The sequence below is a fragment of the Mauremys reevesii genome, linkage group 8 (assembly GCF_016161935.1).
Source record: "Mauremys reevesii isolate NIE-2019 linkage group 8, ASM1616193v1, whole genome shotgun sequence".
Classification (NCBI taxonomy): domain Eukaryota; kingdom Metazoa; phylum Chordata; order Testudines; family Geoemydidae; genus Mauremys; species Mauremys reevesii.
The window spans coordinates 51,811,148-51,823,199 of NC_052630.1; the positions used below are offsets into that span (position 1 = coordinate 51,811,148).

General features: G+C 41.2%; 1 protein-coding gene across 9 annotated transcripts in view; it reads left to right on the forward strand.

Moving 5' to 3' along the window:
• Positions 1-12,052, forward strand: part of FAM20B (FAM20B glycosaminoglycan xylosylkinase) — a 33,386-nt gene that overhangs the window by 17,469 nt on the left and 3,865 nt on the right. For all 9 annotated transcript variants that reach the window (XM_039485555.1, XM_039485554.1, XM_039485553.1 and 6 more), the window contains 3 exons: positions 2,538-2,647; positions 5,833-6,004; positions 10,347-10,538. In XM_039485555.1, the coding sequence (XP_039341489.1) occupies positions 2,538-2,647; positions 5,833-6,004; positions 10,347-10,538 (474 nt within the window). The remainder of the gene's footprint in view (positions 1-2,537; positions 2,648-5,832; positions 6,005-10,346; positions 10,539-12,052) is intronic.

Genomic DNA, 12,052 nt, shown 5'->3' on the forward strand with positions numbered 1-12,052 from the left:
ATTAACTACTCATATACCTTAGAAGGGTCTAAATTTAATGATCAATTTGGGAAAGGGGTCTGGGAATCATTGTGGACAGCTCAATGTGAAGACCTCAGCTCAATGTGCAGCTGCTGTCAACAAAACAAATAAGATGTTAGGATACGTAAGGAGTGGAAAATACTATGGAATATATTATAATTCCATTATATGAATCAATGGTGCAGCTTCATCTAGAATACTGCTTACGGTATTAGTCACTCCATTTCAAAAAGGCTGTTACATAAGAGGAGGGGTTTTAGAAAAGGGTATAGGAAATAATTGGGGGAATGAAAAAAACCTCTCATGAAGAAAAAGTGAAAATGTTGGAATCTCTTACTTTAGAAAGGAGGTGATGAATAAGAGGGGACATGATAAAAGTATACAAAATAATGAATGATCTAGAGAAGGTTGATTGGAACGTTCTGTTCTCTTGTCTCATAACACAAGAACAAAGGGAGATGAAATGAAATTGAAAGAGGGCAAATTCAAAACTGATAAAAGGAAATATATTTTCACAAACATGCAATTCAGCTGTGGAATTTATTGCCAGAGGATATCATTGAGGTCAAAAACTGAGCAAGATTCAGAAAGGGATTTGGTCACATAGTTAATACTACAGTAGCTTTTAGAAGAGATATTAAGCCGTTTGTGAACTGTTAGGAACTGGGTGGTTTCTTGCACCTTTCTCTGACTTGTCTGGTGCTGGACTCTGTTAGAAACAGGATACTGGACATTGGACCATAGGTCTGATCTAGCATGACAGTTGCTGTGCTCCAATTCCTGTGTTGAATTGTTGCTCTGAACTTTATGCCAGTTTTCTTTCATATTCCACAATCAGGGAGACAAAGTAGGGTCTATTTTCCTGCATAGGGCACGGTGTGTCCTTTCTCAGCCACACTTTTTTCCTACAATAGAATTATATTGGACTAAATAGAGTAAAGTTTCTGTTTCTATAAGGGATACTGCCCTGGCGCCATTGGGTTCTTGTTTCTTTAGAGCTGTCCAGTGAGAGATTAGATTTTCCAACTTTTTCTTGTAATTTACAACCTCCTCAGAACTTGTGTGGCAGCTGCCTCCTTTCAGTTAAGAAGGTCTGATGGGAGTTCTTTCAGAGCTGAAAATTGTTGTTCCTAGATCTGTGGGGAGGGGTCTCTGGAGCATGAGTTTGACACCTGGGGTGGATCTGGACCACTTGTACTATTTTTTTTCTGGCATACACAACAGCTTCAAATTGCGCAAATTGCAAGCTTTATTTTTTTTTGTTTTATGTATGTTTCTTGTGGTTATGTTGCAAAGATGACCTCTTGAATATGATTCCATGTAGTGCTGTCCTATACCTAAGCAATGGTTCTGGTGAGGTGTGAACTGACATCTTTCCCATTCATCACAATAGGGTGCTAATATTTAACTCTGATGCTGACACTTCAAAGGATACTTATTTTAAATAGTCTTAATTCTGTGCCCCTTCGCATATGGCTATCATATTTGCTCATACAAATTGGATAATTGCACACATCCAAATCTGTTGGACTCTTTTACTATCCTGTATATCTCAGGTGTGATTTGTTAAGACAAACATTCTTCTTTGCCTATTTTGAATAACACTTTGCACTTCTTTTGGGCTTTCTGTCCGAGGATCTAGAAGCAGTTTACAAATGTTAAAGAACTAACTTTCATAGTACCTCTGTGAGATAAGTATTTCCATTTTAGAGAGGGGACAACTGAGGCATAAAGATTTAGGGTGAGTCTTTCAAACGTGCCTAAGTGAGTTAAGAGTGCAAATTGTATTGATACTTGTGCTCCAAACTCACTTAGGCACTTCTGAAAATCCCACCCTAAACACCCAAGTTGCCTGTGGTCACACAGTAAGCCTAACAGAGACAGGAACAGAACTCACTGAGACTTGTGCTTACCTGCTAAACCATCTTTCCCCCCTTTCTCATGTTTCTAAATGTCCTTGTGTTTTCCAAAGACACCCAGTTCTCTCAAACCAGCTTGTCTGCGCTCAAGTTTAACGAATTGGAGTTTAAATTACAACAGAGTTTATCAGGTGGTTTCTGGGAATTAGTATAAACTATCTTTCCATGTGGCCAGCCCAAGGCCCTGTGGTGTTTGCTTTGAGCTCCTACATGAGAGACAATATATTTTGTGATATGAGGTCTCATTTCCTGGGCTGAGTTCTCTGAAGACACTGTATTTGGCCCTTGAAGAAAAGGCGCATCTCATGCTGCTCTGCAGTGACCACTCAGACCAATATAGGAGCATTGCTGATGGGCTGTAAAGGGAGTCTCGTACATCCAGCCCTCCTTAGCTAAAGGAAAGTCTTGAAAGAAGATAGAAGGTACAAATGGTGAAGGGTTAATTTCCAATGGGGTTCCAAACTTAGCACCTGCTATAAGGCAACCATCTTTGAATTTGCGCAGTGGCTTGGAGATTTGATGTGGTTTTTAGATTTGAAACTGCTATCCTTGTTAAAATGCTCATACTTTGTCACCCCTCTTTCCCCCCCGAAACAGAATTCTGGGTTTCCGGCGAGCTCCACTGGTTATTGGCAGGTTTGTGAATCTGCGTACAGAGATCAAACCCGTTGCAACAGAGCAGCTGCTGAGTACCTTCCTGATGCTGGGTAAGTGGGTTCTAGGTATCGTGCAGCCCACTGAAAATAAGCATGTTTGTTTAAAAAAAAAAAAAAAAAGCAGTGGGGAAACTGACATAACTGTAGAACAGTTAACTACTACATAGGAACCTGATAAGCTGCTTTCAGCCCTTCGGAGGGTTTTTAACACTGGTATAACCTTGTTTGGTGGGGAAAGAGGGGTGGGATTATTTTTCAACAAAAAATACTTTGGTTTGCCTGTAATTTTTGTATGTTCCCTTTTGCAGGTATTTGTTTGAATAAGTATTTTCTTCCTAATGTCAGAAGCATTCAGAAGAATTTAGGAATAGACCTGAATTGAAAAAATTGAATTATATTTTACTCTGAGTAAACTGAATGGACGGTTGGAATGATGTGGCTTGCTAAGATATCAGATGGTGATGGATGATGATGTTTGTATAGCACCAACAGTGTGCCTGGCATAGCAACATGGTTATAGACTAACTGGATAAGATGTTCATAACTAGATGTCCCAGAACAATTTCATTCATTTAATTTATAGTAGTAATGTTGATGGGGTATTTTCTGGGGGTTAATGGCTCAAGGGCAGAGTCCTGCCAGGTGGTCATTATGCCTCAGAAAATGCCCTGTGCTACAACCATTAGTACTTCAGTCAGATTATAAAGTATCATATTTCTTTGTCAGAAAACATATTTAGAGACAACTGTTCATTAACAATGTATTGTTTTTATGTATGTATGATAGGCAGGGCTGGTAGCACTTATTATTAAGGTTGTCAGACACTTCCAGTTATAAGACTGTATTTTCAGTTTTTTATAACTCTGCCAAACTTTAACTGTTCAGGCCGAAATATACCATGCCAGGTCTTTGCCTCATGCTGAGGTTGTTTTTGTTTTTTTTTTTTTTATTTCAGTCAAAATGGTTAAGCTGTTTCAGAAAATGAGGCTAATGAAAAATTGTTGTTTCGCCTATGTTCAAAAATTCAGGCAACTCTTTTTTTTTTGTTAAAGGGGGGAGCTCTTGTGCCCCCATTCTGTGGAATAGGGACTTGAAATTTAGAAACATGGTGGGCTTTGTGACAGGGATGTGCCTTTTGCTACCCCTATGAAATCTGACTAAATTTTGCCAAGTTATAAGCCTTTTAAAAATTTGAAGATTTCATCCCCACTAGGCATGCTGCAGCCAGGCCCTGAAGGAGGACTCTCTCTCTCTAGTCACAGCTGTTGTCTTTGCTGTGGCTGGGAGTGTTACATGGAGCCAGTGTCTCCTTTGCTGTCAGTGCTCCCTTTGTTGATGCCAAAGCAGCATGGAGGGGGAATCTGTCTGATTTGAAAGCAAAGGGGACAAGCGCCAAACCTACGGTGATGGGGTGCAGAGGAGTGGGTTAGGACAAAGAGCCGGGGCAGTGTGTGGGGAGATTGGATGAGGAGCCAGGGTTGGGGACAAGGTGGTTGGGTGACTGGAGGTTGGGAGAAAAGAAGCAGATTAAATGAGGAGCTGGGAGGGGAAACTGGGAATGAGGAGCCAGAAGGTGCAGAGGAACTAGGGCTGGCTGGGCAAGAGACAGGGACTTGGAGATGGGGGTGAAACAGATTAGAAGGATGTAGCAGCAGGGCTGAGGGGGCGGGGGCAGGGAGCCTGGTATGGAACATAAGATTCCTGAGTCTCATCATTTCTCTGCTGTCAGAAGCAGTGAAACCCTCTGGCAGTGTCCCATCCACCGCCACGCCCAGAACTAGTCCACATAGAGCAGGGGTAGGCAACCTATGGCACGTGTGCCGAAGGCGGCACACAAGCTGATTTTCAGTGGCACTCTCACTGCCTGGGTCCTGGCCACCAGTCCGGGGGCTCTGCATTTTAATTTAATTTTAAATGAAGTTTCTTAAACATTTTTAAAACCTTATTTACTTTTTATACAACAATAGTTTAGTTATATATTATACACTTATAGAAAGAGACCTTCTAAAAACGTTAAAATGTATGATTGACACGCAAAACCTTAAATTAGAGTGAATAAATGAAGACTCAGCACAGCACTTCTGAAAGGTTGACGACCCCTAACATAGAGGATGACAACCTACTATTGCTATCAGCTACTCCATTTGCTTGAATGGCAGAGGTCTTTGCAATAGAATTTTAAAGGATCCAATCCTGCAGATGACCCAAGTAGGTGTCAGAATGGTGGAATTTCTTTCCTCCCCCCATAGGTTTAAAAAAAAAAAAGCATAAGATATAACACACAAACTTAATATAATTAAGATTGCAAAGCCAAGCACTCAGAAGTTAGGAAATGCCAGAATTAAGATTGCTTGTGCAACCTTAATTTGACCCCTTTGTGCATGATCAAATACTATTTTTTCCCACTTCACCCCTCTTCTCATTCACTGCACTGGATGGTAGAGCTCACTTAATGAGCAACTAATTCAGTATTTTGTTTTCTCTTCATTGTTCAATATCATAGTCACAGAATTTAAGGCCAGAAAGGACCCCCAGATCATATAGTCTGGCCTCCTGTATATCACTCTGCCCCCTCCTGTTAAACCCAGCAACCAAAATTAAGTCAGGCTATTATGTGTAACAGGCAGAGACTAGGAAGGGCAGAGATGAACCAGTGCCTGAGTCCTTTGCAATGGCATGGACAAGTTTAAAGGAGGATACCCAGATAATCCTGGCAAGTGACCCATGCCAACACACTGCAGGGAAAGGCAAATTACCCTTCCTTCCCCCTCCCCCTTCCCCCCAAATCACTGCCAATGCGACCTGGAGGAAGGTTCCTACCCAACCCCACATATGCAGTCCATTAGACCCTGAGCATGTGAGCACAATAAATTTTTGTATTTATTAATGTCTGAGTGCTTGACTTTGCAAACTTAATAATGTTCTTCTAATGTAGTTTTTTGTGTGTGTGTTTTCCCTTGTCTATTCAGTGGATCCTTTTAAAGTGAGCTTTTCATCTTGTCAAAGATGAATAATTTCCTGTTTGGTTATCTCTCCATTTGGAACTTCTTTCCAAAAGAAAAAGAGAAGTTTTGGTTTCCTCTTGAGGGAAGGAAGAGGAAGGCAAAATGAAGTGAATTGTTGAAAGGACTTCTTTGTGGAAATCTCTCTAAAGGTCCTTCAGGCTGCTCCTCTCTTTTGTTTGAGCTTCCATTGAGTTACTGCTCTTCTTGTGATATGTTTTTTTGTTTTTGAAGGTAATAGTACCTGTTTCTATGGGAAGTGCTACTATTGTCGAGAAACAGAACCAGCTTGTGCTGATGGAGATACCATGGAGGGGTCAGTCACGCTATGGCTTCCGGATGTCTGGCCTCTTCAGAAGCACCGGCATCCTTGGGGAAGGACTTACCGTGAAGGCAAATTGGCCAGGTATAAGAACCCCATAGGCCTACTGCAGCAGTTCAGAGTACACCAATCTTTGCAGTGACTTGGGCTATTTAAAGAGCAGTATTCACAAGATCCAAAGGAACTTTCAGCCAGTTTTCTTGAAACAGAACTACTAGTGAAGGCCTCTGATGGGACAAGTATTAATTTGAGTGAGAGGGAAAAAATCCTATGGACATCCAGGAATGCTAAGTGTCATTTTTTCCCCGACTTCTTCCCTGGAAAGTAACTTGCCACACAAGTCAGTGAGCGATTCAGCCATACCCAAGTTGACTGTGGAATCTTAGCTGCTTACCTCTCACTGTTGAGGCTTTCTTTTATACTGTGCCCCTATTTGGCTCAAGAGAATTCTGTGACACTGAGTTAGTAGTCTTTTTGCCTAATTTCATGGGGTTTTATTGGTTCTATTTTTGTGGGGGGTTTTTGTTGTTGTTGTGGACCTATGTCAAAAGCTTTCATACCAAAGTAATTTCGGTGTGTTTGAGGGAGATTCTGTGCAGCCTGGAAGAGATGAAGTTCGCTCCTTATTTTTTTTTAAAGTTCAAATTTTTGTGTTGTTTTCTGCAAAGTATATCTCACCTTAAATAGTTTAGAACTGAAAAGTTTGTTTGTTTGTTTGTATACCAGCAACATGTAGGGATCTGGACCCAGGTCCAAAGAGCACTGTTAGACAGAGACCAGTGTGGGCCTGATCGTTATAAGACAGACACGGTATCTCAAAAACTCATTAGGGCAGAACACTTGCCCAAATGATTTCAAGCTCAGTAAACTTTTCCAAGCATTGATCCAGGACAAGTGACAAGAAAAACATTTTCAGCCCCTGAAATCTTGTTTGCTGAACTACATTTTTGGTTTAGCTATTTCCATCAGTTTCTAACTAGCCAGCTAGTCACAGAAAAAATCTGAACTTTTTTTTGTGTGTAGAACTCCTTGCCAGAGGTGGTTGTGAAGGCCAAGACTATAAAGGGTTCAAAAAAGAACTAGATACATTCATGGAGGGATAGGTCCATCAGTGGCTATTAGCCAGGATGGGCAGGGATGGTGTCCCTAGTCTCTGTTTGCCAGAAGCTGGGAATGGGTGACAGGGGATGGATCACTTGATGATGTATTTGTGGAAAAGAGAACAGGAAACATTTTGCTTCTGTTAAGAAGTTGTTTCTCAACTTAGGAGGCCCATTTACGCTATGTTTTACCATGTTGGAATCAGAGCTAGAGCTTTTCTGCATGATGGGGTAATGCTCACTATAAGGGCATGATTTTAAAGCACACTAAGGTGTTATGCATTAATTGTAACCCTGTTGGTGTGCACTATAAGTTCCCTTGTGTGCTCTAGCATAGTACTATTTCAAATACCATTATGTTAAAGCACACCAGCAGGGTCTATGGGGACTATAAATGCACAACAACTTTAGTGCGCTTCAGAAATCACACTTCCATAAAGTGCCTTACCCCACCGTGTAGACAAGCTCCAGGTCTAACGTGACAATCTTTGTTATAAAGTACTTTGTTCTTGCCCATGCAGATAGAATCAAATAACATTGCTCTTTTGTCATGTACTTAGCTGTATTGCTGCTTTCACTCTTTGGAAACCTGCCTTCAGGAGTAGGGGAAGAAATATACGTATGTTCCATATGGCATGTAATGTCCTTTCTGCTGCTCCTAATTATGGAAGATATTTGTGTAGGAGTTTTTCTTCTCAAAGCTGCTGCTCGGTCTTGAATAATTCTGTTTTAACATTATTAATTTAGTGCCATTAGTGTACATAGCTTTCTACAACCATGTACTAGATAAGATCCCTGACATTCGGAGTCACAATTAAGCTCTTCAATAGAATAAAAATTATCAGAAGTAAATGTATCCCTCCCTTAGGGGGGGACGGAGGGATAGCTCAGTGGTTTGAGCATTGGCCTGCTAAACCTAGGGTTGTGAGTTCAATCCTTGAGGAGGCCACTTAGGGATCTGGGGCAAAAATTGGTGGATGGAGAAAGATCAGTGGTGGATGGAGAAAGACTTCAGGGTCCCTTTTCCAGCTAGAGGAGTGGTATATATCTTTATTATTACCTTTATTATTACCTTTTTTTTTATGGTGCTGGAGAAAGATCAGTGTGGTAACTTGATTGACAAATGGTGGATAGAAAGGGGAATGTAGCATGGAGCAGGGGAAAGGGAAAGCTGTTCCAAGTGGAGTAAGAGCTGTCATCAAAAATAGGAATTAAAGACTGCTAGGAGGCGGCAGGGGAGCATTTAGGAGAGTGGTATGAGTAACACACAGAGTGTGCACGGGGCATAGGAAGAAATACAAGATGAGATGTCGGAGTGATGTGCCGAATATTAAAGGTGAAGATGTGGAGTTTGGGCTTGATGCAGGAAGAAAAGGAGGAAGCCAGTGAAAGGATTTGAGGACTGTCGGAGCAATGAGAGGAGAAGACTTTGGCCCACGGTATTTTGGATAGATAGAGGATAGGTGAGATACAGGGAGGCCAGCGTAGAACTTATTCTTGTTCTCTGGGAGACAGCATTGGTAATGGTTGTAACAGCTAAATTCTATTTCTGCCTCTGCTGCTGACTCACTCTGACTTTGGGCAGGTCAGTTGTTAACCTCTCCATTTTGTAAAATGGGAATACAACCACCTTAGGGGTTTTTAGTCTTAGTTAATGTTTTGTGAAGAATTTTGAGATCCATGGATGGAAGGTGCCGTAGAAGTTGTACTTATTACTAGTCAAGATGGGTAGGGCATAAATCAGGGTATTAGCAGATTGTGTGGAGAGGAAGAATGGATTTGAGAAAGAGGAAGAAACGACAGGACTTAGCAAGAGCCTGGCTGTGGAGAGGTGGACATAACACCCATGTTGCAAGGCTTGGTAACTAGGAAAAGAATGGAGTTGTTAACTGTGATAATGAAGGGGGAGGAAAAGCTTGGGGAGGAAAAGCTTGGGGAGGAAAGCCACTTTGTCCCTTTTGCCACTTGAGGTTGAAACAGTGGCAGGATGTTGAGGATGGAGTATTGCGGGTAGACACTGGAGATAAATTTTCATTGTGAAATCAGCATGAAACTGCGGGGATGGGCAACAATTCTCAAAATGTTATCCATGGAGCACTTCCTGGTGGTCCAAAGACTGAAATACTTTGAGAAGTAAGTTCTCTGGGTTTGGGTATTGGGATTGGAGCTGTTCCATAAGAGAGATTTCTGTAGAGTGGTCTGCAGAATGAAAGTGTTTCAGGACCCCAGGCACAGAGAATGAGTATATAGAAAGGAGAGAAGACAGAGAACCCTGAAATAAAGCCCTGCAGCAGGACTGGGGTCCCGCAGGTCCTGCAGCACCCACTGCTATAATAGCAGGGGCGGGATTAAAAAAATCCCATGCAGGGCTCTACCCTGAAAGCTCGCCAGTGGAGAAGAAAATGGGGTGCTTCCAAACAAAACTCTGAAGGAGTAGACAGAAGTAGAAGACAAATTGTATCATGGAAATGCGTGCAGGTGAGGCTTTCAGAGTATAAAGGACGATCATTGTGTCGAAGGTGTTACACTCACAGACCAGGGACTGTTTTAAAACTGGATTTTATTAAACTTAGTGTCCAAAAACACACGCAGAGCTTACACAACCCCATTTCAGCTCAGTCTTTTCATAGCACACCAAAATTCTGCTGCTGCGACCAGAACTATCCCCTTTGAGCCCCCTCAGCAGATGTTCAGTCCTTAAAGGGAGAGGGCACAGTAACTCTAACCCTGATATTTCCTTCTGTGTGCTATAAAGGAGAGTGAGTAGACAGAGAAGGCCTTTAGACTTGGCCAGGCAGGGGTCACTGGTAATGTTGCTTGGGTCATTTTCAGTAGAGAAAGAAGTTGGATTGGATGGAGGAAAATAAATTGAGACAGTACGAATAGTGTACTGAAAAATAAATTTTTTAATTTTTACAGTGAAAATATTTGTAGTAATAGTGAATACTGTACTCTTTGTATTGTGTTGTAATTGAAATCAATATATTTGAAAATGTAGAAAAACATCCAAAATATTTAATGAATTTCAATTAATATTCTATTGTTTAACAGTGCGGTTAAAATGGCGATTAATTGTGATTAATTGTTTTAGTTAATTGTACAAATGAAGTGTGATTGATCGACAGCCCTAAAAAATCCACTTTTTAAATACCACAATCTTTTAATAAGTGAGTAAAAAGACAACTATAAACAAAACTTGAAAGATCAGCTGATGTGTTTGTCTAAAACAGTTGCAAAGTGCTCAAGTCTGTTCTTAGGGGCGCCTGGGGTTGCAGTAGATCGTCAGCCAAGATGGAATTGCTTTGATTCCCCTTGTCTGCCTGCAGGTGGGAGTATGACGAGAGCTACTGTGATGCTGTGAAGAAGACCTCACCTTATGACTCAGGCCCCCGCCTCCTTGATATCATTGACACCGCCATCTTTGATTATTTGATTGGGAATGCTGACCGACATCACTATGAAAGCTTCCAGGATGATGAAGGAGCCAGTATGCTCATCCTCCTGGACAATGCCAAAAGGTAGGAAGCATATTAATGCTGGCGACCACTTGGTGATGAGAAAGGCAGCACGCAGTTATCCATGCCCCCACTCTGCCTTTCCCATAGTTATCCATTGCAATAGCTCAAGCTAAAACTCAATATTCCTTATGGCAAATCCTTTCAAATAATATGGGCTCTCAGAGACCTTGGCATTTGTATTGTGCTGATGATAATCAATTGGACACAGTAATGCCAGGGTACAAAATATATAGGAATGACAAAGTAGGTTCATGCTGGTGGGGTGTGGCAGTATATGTGAAGTTTCAGAGTAGCAGCCGTGTTAGTCTGTATCCGCAAAAAGAACAGGAGTACTTGTGGCACCTTAGAGACTAACAAATTTATTTGAGCATAAGCTTTTGTGGGCTAAAAACAACTTCATCGGATGCATGCAGTGGAAAATACAGCGCACGCACACACAAAGAACATGAAACAATGGGTGTTACCATACACACTATAATGAGAGCGATCAGTTAAGGTGAGCTATTACCAGAGAGAGAGAGAGAAGGGGAAGGAAAAAAGAAAACAACTTTTGTAGTGGTGCCCTCAAGCCCTTTCACTCACACACACTGAGAAAGAGCCGAGAAAGAGGGAATAAAAGGAAATCCGCTGTTTCCACCAGCTAATTAAACAATGTACACAATCCTCTTAAGAGACACAAACTCAATTCTGTTCTTAAAAAAAGGTAAATTTTATTAATTAAAAAGCCCAAACCATCTGGGAACTTAGGCATTTGCTAGATTTAAAAAAACAAAACAAAAAACCTTCAAGGGTTAAGCATCAAGAATAACTTTCTTGAGGTCCAGCTTAAAGGTTACAAGCAAAACTAAAGCATCTGGGGTAGCACGGAGGAGTCCACAAGCCATAAATAAATGTGTATTCCTAGACATTTCCTGATCTACTTGCATATCTGGGGTTTCAAATGAGTAGTTTCTAGGTATGATACCGATTGATCTTTTTTTTTTTTTTTCCCCTTTCTTTAATACATGGCCCCAAGCTTCTTACAGCCTAGTTGCAGCCCTGTCTACCTCTTCCTGGAGAACAAAAACAGACAGACAAAAGGGGAGTCTTGTTTCAATTTTTTAAAAGTTTTAGCCTTCCCATTGGCTCTTTTGGCCAGGTGCCCACTCACTTCTTTTTAACTATTCATAGCAGTGAGACTTTTTAACAGTTTACAGGTAGAGCAATTAGAGACCAGCTACTAAGAAGGATTTTATAGCTACTGGCTGGATGGGTGTTCATAAAAAGGGAGCCTCTCCCCCCCCTTCATTTATCACAGGACTATTGGGTGAAAACACTGGTTTATTTCAAAAGGATGAGACCATAGGTGACCCAGCTTGAGGGATAAGTCACAAAGTGAACAGAGACAATTAAAGGATAAAACTGTGCAGCGCTGCTCTTAGTCCCAATGAGGTGCTCCAACTGGTGAATCACTTTGCTACAGTATGATCTTAGTACATTAGATAACAACGGTTAAAAATACTTCCTAACTTAGT